The sequence below is a fragment of the Meleagris gallopavo genome, chromosome 15 (genome assembly GCF_000146605.3).
Source record: "Meleagris gallopavo isolate NT-WF06-2002-E0010 breed Aviagen turkey brand Nicholas breeding stock chromosome 15, Turkey_5.1, whole genome shotgun sequence".
NCBI lineage: Eukaryota > Metazoa > Chordata > Aves > Galliformes > Phasianidae > Meleagris > Meleagris gallopavo.
This window is the reverse complement of record NC_015025.2, coordinates 2,791,513-2,804,996: the sequence shown is the minus strand read 5'-3', so window position 1 is coordinate 2,804,996 and position 13,484 is coordinate 2,791,513. Positions and strand designations below refer to the sequence as shown.

The window sequence follows — 13,484 nt, the reverse complement described above, 5'->3', positions numbered from 1 at the left end:
AACAACTGGAATGGAGGGTAGAAAAAAGAGGGATGTATTCTCAGCCTGGACAATCCCGGTTTCTTCAAGCACATTAATCCTTGAGTTACTCAAATGGTTGGATCTCCATCACTAAAGAGCTCTACATCTCTTGCAAGAAGCCCAGCCTTGCAGAGTGATTTTATCTGCTGGAAGTTGTCCTTCTGCTTTCCTTTGTATAGCAAATGTTTTTCCTTCTTGCTTCATTGCTAACTGAAAGAGGGTACTGCTCAGTATTTCCTCACTGGAGAAGAAACAGTTGGGTGCTCTGTTTTTACCATCTCTGGAAGTGCCTGAATAGTGATATATCTCTGCAATTTATATCAATAGTTAACTTCTTATGTTGTAACTGAGGAATTAGTCATGTCAAAACAGTTTTATTGTAGTGCGTGGTTTGACAGTGATTGACAAATGAGTTAACTACAGTTAGTTACTGTGAATGTAAAACAGCAAAGGATAGAACAAGCTCTAGCCAAGCGTTTTTAATGCACTTAAGTGTTTTGTATTTTAGATGAACTGAACTACATCTCCAATACCTACAGACATAATTTGGCATCGGTGCTTTGTTTTGGGTTTTGTCTTGCTGAAAGAGTTCAGAACTGCTCAAGTCCTGGCAGCTGAAACACCCTTTCATTTAATATAAGTGCATTATTTTCTGGGCCTGAGCTGAGATGTGTTTGAGCAGCAGTGAAGCATCCACTGATTTATTCAAATGGATATTTAGTTCAATAATAGTAATTAAACATTGTATTTTTTTTTCCACAAGGGTGTACCTTGCAATTAACAAGCTGCAGTTTAATTATACTGAGGGGGAAGGAGGGATAGAAAAGTAGTGTAGTCTAGCATATCCCTTTCCTTTAAATAGAGTATGGTCCATTCAGCAAGCTGATAGGAATATTTAAGTAGACACAGATCTGTGAGAACATCAAATCATTACTCTGGACCACCATAAACATATCTGCTTAACTGAGCTATGTGGTAGGGTCACTGGAGGCACCGGGAGAGCTGCAGAGCTGTGTGATGCTGCGCATCCTGGCCCTGCTCTGGATTTGCCACTGCTGTCAGCAGCCTGGGAAATGAGCTACTGACACTATAGTCATAAATCTCCTTCAGTTTGCCTTTGTCCTTGATTTTCAGCTTAATTTCCAAGTGCAAATCTGCTTGCTGAAAATCCCTGGCACCTTCACTTTCCCTACTGCTGATTTCCATGCATCTAGTTAACTTTTGATGTGCAGTCAGCATTTTACATTGCTTCTTGATCCCCTCATTTCTTGAAGAGGTAGTCTATGGGTTCTGTAGGCTGTTTGCTTTTTCCCCTTCTCTTTCCAACTCCCCAGTACAGACAGGCATGGGCTGTTGGTGTATTGTGGTGTGACAGCAATGTGAGCAGCAAGCTGGCTCCATCACCAAAGTCCAGCTTGCTTAGTAATTGAGTATTTAAAATACTTGCATAAGGGTAGAGGCTGGAAGGAGGGCATAAAGCTAAGCAATAGCCATGCATAAGCATCCTTTCTGTAGTTTGTCACATGCACCTGTATTATTGCTTATCATCAAGCCCTTGATTGGCCAGACCTCCACATTTCTATGAGTTTCAGCCCACTGTATTGGGCCCAGAAGCAGGGCTTATTGTGCTGCCACTAGAGGAGCAGGTGCACCACTGCTGTGAAGTAGAGGCAGTCTGAACTTCTGTGTTGACTGCTATGCAGAGTAAGTGATGTGAAACTGCTGCTACAGTCCTAATAGCTAGCACTGTGCTCACAGTCCTCCATAAGTTCTCCCTCTTCCCTTTTCTCTTTCTTGTTGCCTGTGTTGTACTTTATAAACTTGGTATTATTTTTAGAAAACTTCTGTTCAAGGAGACATTCTCTATGAATTAACCTTTTTGTTCTTGATTTGCTTAATTGCAAAGTATTAATTGCTGAGTATTTTGCTGCTTGGGCTGGGTTTCCAAACACTTCAGGGATGATTTGAGATGATGAAGCATGTAAAACATATTCAGTTTTGTACTGTTCTGTAATTTTTTTTGTGAATATATTAGTCTGATCTCCTATTAGTCATTTTTTGTGATGCTTTCTTTTTCTGAATAATTATGCAAATAACCAATTAAATGAAGTCTCCTTTTAGGCCAGGGGGGAAATAGAAATACAAATTACTGATGATAAAAACTGAAATGCAAGTCTTGTGTAGATGATACAGTGAATATAGATCTTAGCCATGAGAACATTGAAAGGTATTTCCTCTTGCAACAGATCAATAAGTGAAAAATATAGGCTTGCTTAATAAGCCATGTGCTTGTGGCTAATTCATTGCTTGAGGCTATTTAAAAAGAAATTCAGAATGTCATGAAGAGTGGTAAGAAAACATTGATCAATATAACAGACAGGAGCAGCATTCCACAAGTGGAGAGGTGCGGTTCAGTGCTTAAGCTTGTAATGAGTATGTTTTAACCAAGGAAATGAGGTGATCCTTACTGGACAATATTTTACATCATTTTCATGTGAAATAAGATGGTAGTATTCCACTAGAGCAGCGAGGGATGGAAATGTACCAAGCTTACTTACTGACTTACTGTTCAGTTCACTACTTAAAAACTAAAGTGGGTGAGAAGAGTGGACTGGAGATCACCAGAGCTGTGATGATAACGTGGCTGACTAAGTTCTGTGCATTACTGCAGTTGGAGAGGTAATCCTACTCCTTATGTTCCCAGAACAATGGCAGCAATGAGCTGCTTGTCACTGCTGGGTTGACACTGGTGTCACAATCAGAACTGTGTCTTGTGGCACTCATTGTAGTTCGGTGGCTTTTCAGAGGGGCTGATGTCTTCCTGGCTTCTTACTTCTCCAAACTTGTGACTGACAAAACTCCCGCGGCTCCAAATTTGCATCTTTACTGCTCTTTCATGATTACTTGGATTCTGTTTCCCTTCTGACCAATGCTACATCTTACTAATCTCAAGGATGCAAACTGTACCACCCCTACTGCTATGTCCTCCTGGGCTGAATTGCATCTGAAGTCTGAGTATCCATCAAGTCCATGTGTGAAACATTCCCAAAGTGTATTTTCCCAGATGGTGATATTTTTAATCCTATTCTGCAGTCAGATCTACAACTTTCAGAGGTACAAACCAGAACCAACCTTGCTTACTGATTAGATGGAAGATAGCCCATCCATGCTTACTGATTAGACCACACTGGAAGATAGCCCAGTTGTTTTCTCCTCTGAAAGTGTTCTTTTACGTGTTTTACAGTCTGAACTTTGAAAGAAATAGACAACTAGAATCTAAACGTTCTGCGCCTTAGTTGAAAGTGCTTTGATGTAAGACAGAAGCTTGTGTTGTTGGCATTTAGTCTGGCATTTCCTGGGGTAACAAAAGGATCTTGGATGGCAGTAACGAACTGAAACAGCCTGCAGCCAAATGTCTTGGTCCATGCTCAGGATCTTTCTCTAAAGAACACGGTCTTGTCCCACTCAGTTTTGAGAGAGGTGAATCTTTTTCTGTCTCCTGAGTTGCATCTCCCGTAGTCAATATGGGTTGCTACAATAATGGAGCCACCTGAGACTCAGAGGAATAATACAAATAAATTTATTGAGAGCTTTCTAACAACAACTAATATTCTACTTGGAGGTAAAATTGGCTAATTTGCTAATAATAATTAATAAGCATTACAGTTAAGAGTACTTCAGCACAGGAGTGCTGAAAGTTCTAAGCCAATATTAGGTAATGGCTACTACAAAGTGTGAAAGTCCAGAGTGGTCGAGACTGCTCTTTGGAGTGACAGCTTCTGGCTTGGGGGATCTCAACAGGAACTCTTGGTCTTGTCTTCCAGGCCACCTGGATCTCAATCAGCAGAGATAAGAGGAAGTGGGGAGATAACAGCTTGTATCTTGCCTTCCCAGGCTACAGTGGTATTCATCTCCTAACTTCCTATGTCAAGTTGAAAATACTTGCTTCCAGGCCAAGTCTTCAGCTAGAAAACATTCCTGGGCATTCATTTTAGAAAGCAAACAGCTTCTGGCTCTGTCCAAAGGAATGCTTCCAAATGTAGAACTGTCTACAGAGTATTGCTGATTGTCTCACGTTGATTTGAGACAATGCATTCCTCAACAGAGCAGCCTGTATATTTTGACTGTGGGCAGAACTTGGACAGCTTGGAGGAAGGCCATTAAGATTGAAATAAGAAAAGATCTGGTCAGAAGGAGCATCTTGTCAGTTATTAGCAAGCTGATATAACGGTAAAATTCTTGCTGGTGAAGTGTTTGAATAGAAGAGTGCTCACTTCCAAGTATGGGCTTGAGGAAAGTGCTCAGCTGTGATGTGGAAGCCAGTGAAGGTCAGCTGGATGTGTGCTGATGCTGTGGTGCTGCTTCTGTATGGGAATACAGCCCCTGGTTCAATTAAAATGTCAGGTTTTACACTTCTGTGTGAGGTTTCAGAGTACATATAGCCTTAATTCAGTCCTTCCTAGATCTGTTGTTCACATCACATGGTTTCAGTGTTCCTTATTTTAGGCTTGAAACACTCTCTTGTGCTGTGCTGCCTTCTGACTTCCTGCTTCCTCTCACCTAATTTCTTCTCAGTGTGTGTCCTCAACTTTCATTGTTCGGAAAGTAGGACAAAGAAAAGTCTTCATGCCTTTTCCCAGCTCCTTTTATAGTGTAGCAGGCATCAGTAAGCAGCTGCCAGTGGTTCATCCAGCTGAAGCCAGCAGCACTGCAAACACAAGTGTGGTGCTGGAGAACTGCTTGGGTGGCTCCTGGGAGCAGCCAGTGTCCTGCAGTCCTGAGAGGCAGTTTGGTGTGGGCTGTGCTGCTGTGGTTCTGGTGGCTATGCTGGTTTGCTTATTTAAAAAAAAAAAAAAAAGTCAAGAGAAATAGGTGGGAAATAGTTAATAGGGAAAAAAGTAATGGAGCCTGTTGTGATTCCTGCCAGTGAAAGTAATGGCAGTTGCCACAATTTTGTTTCTTTTATCTGTGCTTTACTCCCACCAATGATGTGTATTATTCACCAGCGAGAAGAGTGCTCACCTCCTAGAATGAGCTCCAGGAATAGTTACATATTGCACTTACAATATGCTGCACAATTTCAGATGGTGTGCGTGTAAACTGTGGTTCAAGTTGTTTCTTCAAGGTTGCATGATTCCTTCATTAGTTGCTGGTTTCCCATGATTTGCTGCTGGCCAGGAGGCTTGCTGTAACTTCAGCCCCTCTTCTGGGGTCCTGAGCAAAGCCAAGTCCTCCAGTCAGTGGTTTGTGGTACTCTGGGGTGGGATGTGCTTGTCTGCTTCTGGCTGCGACCTATGGAAACGTCAGTAAGGCTGTATTTGATTTCTCTCTGGAAGCTGTTCCTGCACTTCCCAAAGCTGTTGAGGTGAATTGGGGTAACAGGCTGGGAACCACAAGGTCACGATAGTTGTTTTAGGGTGCTCCTGCTTCTCCATGTAGTTCCTCAGGCCTGTGACCTTCCAGCAAGTAGGAAAGCCCTCAGAGTGAAAGAAGTGGCTTATTCACGTGAGTCAGAAGAAATGAACCAAGGTGAAATGTTCTGATGGAGTTAAAGCTGTTTCTGTTATGGTAGAAGAATACATAGTGTATCAGGAGGGGTGTTCATCTGCTGCTTACTTCCCTGAGCTCACAAGGGAGGAAATAGCAGGCTGAGACCGGAGCTCCTTTGGTATCATCGGAACCAAACAAATGGGATATCTGTGGTTTGCCTAACGTTATGCAGAATGTCTCCCTAGTAACATAACAACTGCTAATTAGCCAGGACTTAGAAAAACACTGATGGACAACTGCTGGAGAACACAAATGGCATACAAGGCCAAACTAATATGCAGGCAGAAAGGTCAGGGTGGAGTTAAAGTGGTTGCAAGCAGGTAGGGCATTGAGCCTGTTGTTTCCAGATGGCTGTTAGTTGAACTGATATAACTGGGATACCAGATCTGTCAATGACTGTGGTATAATTTTTTATCATGATCTACAGTTACCTTTCCACATGAGTTGCAGATGACACAAATTTCTTAGGGCTAGTCAGAGCCAGAGGAGTATAAGGGAAAAACCAAAGGGGTTTCACCACATATGGTGAAAGGGGCAGATGAACCAGTTGACCAAGCCAGGCTGATTAAAATCCTGATGCATTAATATCATTGTTTGGGTTTGGGTGTGTTAAAAATCACTTCCGAGAAACAGCTGGTTTTCATTTTGGTCTGCTTGGTTTAAAATGAAAACAGCACTAATCAGCAGAAGTAGAAGAGCTTCAGATCTGCAGTAGAAATAGATTTATGGCCAAGTAACTGTGTGGGAAGGCTGTTCAGGACTGCCAAGTAGAGAAGGAAGATCCATAAACAAAGTTGTTTTAGAGATGCTTGAAATGAAGTACTGTACGGGAAGAATCAATCAGGTGTTCCTACTTATTCTTTATCTAGCACAAACACAAAGGAATATTCCATCAAAGTGACAAACTTTATATCTGGGGTTTTATACCAGGCTAATCATAGAAAAACCATTGGAGTTTTTTAACAGGTGTGAGTAATGAGAAACTTTTGTGCTGTTTTTTGTTTTAAAATGGAGCAAGGAGATGAATCCTCCTCTTTGGAAAGTATAAATATAGTCCTAACAGCTCAGCCACGGAGAAGCATGCACTATGGGAAGGTTATTCTGTTCTGCTGTGTAGTTGAACCTTTATGTGAAACATCTTTCCCTAACCAATTTTAAAAGCTGACTGTAGATTACGTAGGTCATTGATATGAGCATCACTGCAATTCTTTTATGACCACAGAGTCCTTTTCATTATTTGTTGTTTTGATCACTGTGAAGTTCTTTATGTTCCCACAAGGGATGTGTGTTGTGCATAACCTTGTTCTCAGTTCATGGAGCCACTCAACCCCTCGTGCTATATGTCAGAGTTACGTATGCTAGGCATTAGGAAGAACTGATGCCTGCTGAACATACCTGTTTTCATTCCTCTTTATTACTTTGCAAAAATGAAGCTGCTTTACTGCTTCCTAGGAAGTATAAGTTTGTCCATATGCAACAAGACAGCACAGTTGCTGTTCTACAAAGCTTGTTTTCAATGGCAACACTTGAGTTTGTGCTGCTTTTGTGTGGTTCTACTTAAAACCATTTAGGCCTTTCAGTTACCCTGAGATTAGCAGGATGTATTTTATTGCAGGTTTTTTCCAATGTTTGGGAAACATTGATCCAAAAGCTGCTGCAGATCTGCAGAATGTCTCTAGGCTATAGAATATTTATTCCAAAGAACTCAAATTATGAGTCCAACTATTTGGCATTGATTCAACTGGGTTTTTCTTCTTTCCACGAGCAATTGAAATAAAACACCTCATAAGCTCTTAGTTAATATTTCTATCTCTTGTCAAATATTGGTGGAACTCTATTTCAGTGCAGATTTCTATTGGAGCACTCTACTGAGGATCCTTTATCCAATGTAAATCAGAATCGGTTCCTCTCAGCTCAGTACTGTGGTAGAGAATGAGTGCTGCTGTAAGTAATGGGCCAAGGTAGGAGGGAACCTTCTGATGAAAGATGCTGTCTTAGATCATATCTTAAAGTGATAAGAACACAGGGGTCCACAGAGTTTGTCAGCAGTAAGCATCTGTAGCCAGTTCTGTAGTCAGTCACTTGTGATTTGAATGATTAAATAGCAGCAGAAAGCTAATGAGATCTAATTACCCACCGTAATATCAGTGCGTGGCTGCTTAGCTGGAGGGATGGAGGAACCTCATGTTTTATCTGTTGGCACCCAACAGCAATTTCCAGAAGTCAGCACAATGCAGTGCTAACATGTCCCTGCAGAAGGAAATTCCAGTTCCTGGGTTGCTAACAGGCAGCTGATACTGGGCCAAATGACTGGAGGGAGGGAAGCTTTAGGAAATGAGGGGGAGGAAACAGCCTCTGCGCAGAGCTGCTGGCTGCAAGGTGATTGCCATAGAAACATGGTGGTCACTAGTGGAAGAAATCCCTCAGCATTCTCTCCCAACTGGCTGCAAACAACCGTAAGTGGCATCATAGCCAGCCCAGCAGTCGGGGAAATGACAGCCTAATGTGTTAGAAGCTACACAGTACAAAAAAAATTGTTTGGCTTAAAATGTTCATCAATAGAAATAACTGTTAGCGTGCTGCTGAGCTCTGAATAGGTAGAAGCCAGTGACAGAACCCTCATGAATAATGCAAGCGTGATCTTTTGGCTACCTGCATATAGAAACAAAGTTCAAATTCAATTAGTTTTCTGTACTTAATGACTCAAGTATGTATGAGTACTCTGCACCTCCAGCTTGACATTAATATGACCGTTTCTCGGCAATTGAGTGTGCAACTTGGTTCACATGATGTGCAGGATCCCTGTGAGGTTCTGGCCCAGATGTTACATTCAGTGGGAACTTAAGGCAGAGGGGCAGCAGGGTGCTGGGGCTGCAGCTGGCCCAGGGGGCTGGTGGCGTGGGGACAATGTGGGGAAAGTGACAGCCTTGGTCCTGTGCAATAAGAAAAACGTTGGCAGTCTCTGTCCTTCTGAAGATCCTACGTGGGATGTACCAGCATCTTCTGCTTAAAAGTGTGCTTGAAAAATATGGCTTTTAATGGTGTTGTAGTCTTGCAACTCCTATCCTGATAAAACACCCATCCTGCCGAATACCTCCACAGATGAGTAAACAAGAGAAGCATGTAATTGACTTAACTTGAAAACAACCTGCAGTGTTACCCTATGCAAGCAGCCCCGTGAAATATTGTGAAGATGAGCACGTGTAAAGCACAGTAGTTCATCTTACTTAGCTACCTGCTGAGGCTGCTTGTTCCAGGCCAGCAGCGATCCTTCCCAGCACCTGCATGTGTGTTATGCTTCCCTGGGTGAGCTGCTGGGCAACAGCAAGCTTTTGGGTGCTCCTGGTGGGTGCCTGTGTGTCAGTGGAAGTGTTTGCTGTACCCCAGTATGTCGGAGTGGCATTGTGTACATTCCTGCTTGTGGAGTAAGAGGAGGATTAAAAAAGGGAGACATTTTTCCATCCCTACAGTGTGCCATATTCTGTGAATACAGAAAAGACACTGGTGAAGAGGCTCAGAATTGCCAGGATTACCAAGAAAATCCCCAATGCAAAAAATTGACTGGTATCCCATGTACTTAAAGCAGTAAGCATCATGTGAGACACCAACTGTGGGTAGGAGCGCTGTGTTAAGTTGTGCTGGGAGAATATTCTCTTGAGAGAATTACCCTGAAGTGAAAGAAAATAAAACCATAGGTTACTGTGGGATGTTGAAATTGCTTGGATGTTTAAAAGACGAGAGAGGGGAGGGAAAAAAAAAAAAAGACAAGCAGGAGAGAGAGGGGAAGAGGAGAGCTGGGAAAAGGGGAGAGCACGAGAGACGGAGGGGAGTGTGAGGATAAGGGGAGAGAGGATCTGTGCCGTGCACTTGGCTGAGCATCGGGGAGGAAAGCTTCCAACAGAGGATTTCTCAGCTTTGGATGCCTGCCGGCTGTTTGCAGGCACATTAGCAGGTATCTGCGTGGTGCCCTGAAGGATGTGGGCTGAAGGCGAGTCGGAGGGACTGCAGACTCTGGGCATTGTGGTGGTGGTGTGCTCCTCTCTGAAACTTTTGCACTACCTCGGGCTCATTGACTTGTCGGACGGTAAGAGAGCTTCCCCAGTTTTGCAGCTCCTGTTTTGGGTGGGTTTCAGGGAAGGCACTGTGAGCAGCAGGTAGGCAGAGGGAGGAAAGTGTGTCTGTCGGTGTGCTGGCTTCTCAGGGTTGTCTTCATCTTTATTAGGAATCATACAGGCTGCCGAGAGGGAATTGGGCTTTGTGCTTTACTGGGGACTTCCGTTTGCTTTCAGTAGGTTATAACAGCCAGAGAGGATCTGAAGCTGTGATTTTTGCTTTGTGTGTCACCTTATCTCATTTTCTTAATTAGTTTTCCTTGCTAACTTTTTTCCTTTCTCGAAAGCAAATTTAATGCCAGCCTGGGAAAGAAAAATCTCTGTTGGGATAATAAAAGTATAGCTGACAATTTGGTGCATGAATACATATTTTTACCTGTAAAAATAAATAAAATAGTAAGTAAGAAATAAAAAAATCTACATCAAATTAAAGACGCAGTGGAAATAAATTCTGAATGTGAATCAGAAAAAACTTTGTGTTTGTTCCGGCCGCTTCAGTCAAAGAACCAGAAGCAAACCAACTTTTTTTTTTTTTTTTTTTTTTTAACTGCTTATGGAGAGGGGAGAGAGGTTTCTGTTTTCAAGTACTGAAGTGGAGAGTTTGGTCTCTTCATCTTTGCAGTGTAACAAACTTGAAGAAAAAGGCTTTTCCTGAGTGAGGCAAGCATACGTATGTCTGAAATTAAGTGAGCCATGGTGGTCGAATTATTTATTTGTAAGGGGATGGACGTGTCAGAATGTCACTGTGAGTTTCAAAAGAGAAGAACTTACTGATGAAACAAATGAGATTTTTTGTTTTTTAACCAAACTGACCCCCACAACTCGCTGTGTGTTCGTAGATCGCTCACTGTACCAAGTTTGTCCAGGAGAGCATCAGCCACGGTGAAATACAGGCAGAAATCCCTGTGCTACTTATTCATGTATCTCCAAGCATGGGTTAGCTGAGGCTGACAAAGGGTTGAATAAAAGTAGAGGTGATCTGTTTGGCTGGCTAATGGGAAAAGCAAGGAGAGGTGGAGTTCTTACCTTGCCACCGTGCCGTTGGTGCTGCCATGTAGTCATAGGGATCCTCCTGTGGGACTTGGGAAAAATGTGAAAACTGACCTCAATGCGAGCAGTTCTTATACTATGAGAGGATGCAAATTGTTATGTGTTTCTTATTACATGTGCTGGTATTCCCTATTATAGAACGGGTGTCATGGGAGCTTTTAGCTTACTCTTAGAGTGGCACTGGAGTTCAATTATGTAGTTACAAATAAATTAAGATATCTGGCAATGATAACTAATTCCAAATAACAGCAGCAGAAGTGCTGACCTTAAAAACTAGCCGTCAAGTCAAATGCTGAGGCAGTTGCATTGCTGCCTCTTTAACAGCACGGACACTTATATCCCTTCTTTCCAGATCTCATTACTATAATTCTGATGTCTGCTCTCTTCCGAGCAATTGCTTTCCCCTGAAGATTCTCCAGCGAAGTCAAATATGTGGCAGGTGGGAAAGTTGTCTGCTCACAGATGAAATGAGCAAAAGCGAGCAAATAATCCTAAATTACATTTGCTGAGCAGCTCGGGATGTGTGTGTTTGCAGTCATCAGTCAATCACTCGATCTATTCAAGTGTAGAAGGATTTAAGAATTTTCTCAGCTCCTTCTAAGGGCGCGCTGTAATAATTACTGATACGCATAGTGCCTGATAGCTGCTGCTCTTATCTGACTGATCAGAGCATGACTATAAGCCTTCTGGGCTTTGAGTTTTTGCTGGAATTTTTTCTTGCTGCAGAATAGTTCATTTGGAGACCAAGACACATTTATTTGATATTCATTAAACTATACGATCTTGTTGTTTTTTTTTCCTTCTGACTCTTCACTTGTACTGGGAATTAATTACTTGTATAAGTAGTAATACTGACATAATACAAGTGCTTGTTAATGGAGTGCAATGCAGATTTCAATCACTAGGAAATCCTTAAAGATGGCGTTACACTCTTGTTCAATGGTCTGCAGGGCTGTAATTGGGAAGATACAGTGGGTGTTTATACTATCATAGAATTATAGAATGGCCTGGGTTGAAAAGGACCACAATGCTCACCTAGTTTCAACGCCCTGCTATGTGCAGTGACACCAACCAGCAGACCAGGCTGCCCAGAGCCACATCCAGCCTGGCCTGGAATGCCTCCAGGGATGGGGCATCCACAATTTACTATGCCATAAATACTTCTTGTGTGTTTATATTAACTAGAAATTATTTCTCCTCTTATTTCCAGAGATACAGGAGTTCTGTGTGCTGTCTCAGGGCTGTGTGTAGTAACACGAAGATGAGGTGTAGGAACCAGTATTAGTCCATCTTCTGGAGCTGGCTTAGTCAGGCAGTGCTCCTTTGTACTGCTCAGAAAAAGCTGAGTGCTAGTTCTTCATTTGTCTGACAGAGGAAGCAAGATGTGTGAAGAGGAAAGCAGTGTGGATAGAAGCTCAGGAGATGCAGAATTTCAGAAGTTGCTGGAGCTGAGTGTGTGTTTGCAAAGCCCCACTTTGGTAGTTACGTTCCAGAGGTGAGGCCTGGCTCTTGCAGATGCTTCATTTGAGGAATTAACAAAATGACTGAAATGAGACCTGTCAGTGGCAGTTTGCATCTCAGAGCAGAACCCTGTTGGGCATTTTTTAACAAAACATCAGGTGATAGAATATTTTTCTGTATTTTTTTTTTTCCCCCTTGATTTTTATGTCCCTCTTGAAATGCAGGTGTAACAAGGCTGTCTGAAACGACACCCTAAGGCTCTGCTGGAGGAGCTCGGATGAGATGAGATGTGCCTGCTGCAATGTCTGTGCTTTCCAGAACTTTCCATTAACGTGTTCTGTTTGCTTCAAACCAAGTGTTGGAGGTGGAATTGACATGCACTGAAACTTGCTTAGCTGAAGGGAAGTTCTTAAAAAGCATGGGACAAGTTTTTTATGATCTTAATAGGTATAGAAACATGGAAAACTCACTGCTTTTTATGCTGAGGTGTCATTGTTTTCTTTTTGGGTTCCGTGGCTTCTGGCTGTGGCCTCGCTGCTACTCAGTGCTGTGCTAGGAGCTGCTCGGTCTCACAAAGCTGGAAGCAGCTCCTGACACACAGCCATGTCCCAGGCAATGAGCTGAGTCAAAGATCTGTGTTCCTCAGTGCAGCAATACATCCACAAGCAATTGAAGTCATTACATGCCGTTTGGGAAAACATCTGGGGGAATTCTGTATTAACTTACAGCTGGGGAACAATAACCTTCCTTGTAATGCAAGAGTCAGTTCTGGCTGTACATCTGTTTTATGAGTTCAGCTCAGCTTCTTTGCTGACCATCCATCCTCCAGAGATGTTTAAAGCATTCATAAATCATCTTTCTTCAATTTAGAGAGATCCAGAGCAACTGCACACTGTTGGACTAGTTCAGCACTGACACAGTAACACCTACAGCAAGGTACCAAATCCTGAAGATAAATGGAATGAAATGCATCTTTGAGTGCATTGGTCCTCACAGTGTGTTTACATCAACTCTTTGAAAGGGTAGATAACAGCAGGAGAGGGGGAAATAGCTTTAAGTTAAGGAGGAAAGATTATTATTCACAACTACTTGGGGGGCTGAAATGAGAGGTGTTAAAGAAGTGCAGCTGATGCTTACAGCACATCTGCTCAGAAGCACGGGCTGGTGGGCACCTGGGCTTCCATGCTGTGTTCTGCAGTGCCCGGTTACTGCAGGATCCCATTGCTGCTGGTTTTTGTGGTGCAGCTCCTCCTGTTCCTGCCCTCAGGTATGAATTGCTGGCTTTTGCTA

At 42.6% G+C, this 13,484-nt stretch overlaps 2 protein-coding genes across 4 annotated transcripts in view; one reads left to right on the top strand and one right to left on the bottom strand.

The window, feature by feature from the left end:
- Positions 1-13,484, bottom strand: part of LOC109370046 — a 57,425-nt gene that overhangs the window by 1,318 nt on the left and 42,623 nt on the right. The gene's annotated exons all lie outside the window — the stretch shown is intronic.
- KCNIP1 (potassium voltage-gated channel interacting protein 1) overlaps positions 1-13,484 on the top strand; it is a 100,851-nt gene that overhangs the window by 55,156 nt on the left and 32,211 nt on the right. Inside the window, exon 1 of one of the 3 annotated variants that reach the window (XM_010718876.2) lies at positions 9,395-9,655. The exons of the other annotated variants lie outside the window; for them this stretch is intronic. Coding sequence (XP_010717178.1) covers positions 9,547-9,655 — 109 coding nt within the window. The 5' untranslated portion in view covers positions 9,395-9,546. Of the gene's footprint in view, positions 1-9,394; positions 9,656-13,484 lie in introns of those variants that run through there. 3 annotated transcript variants of the gene reach the window in all.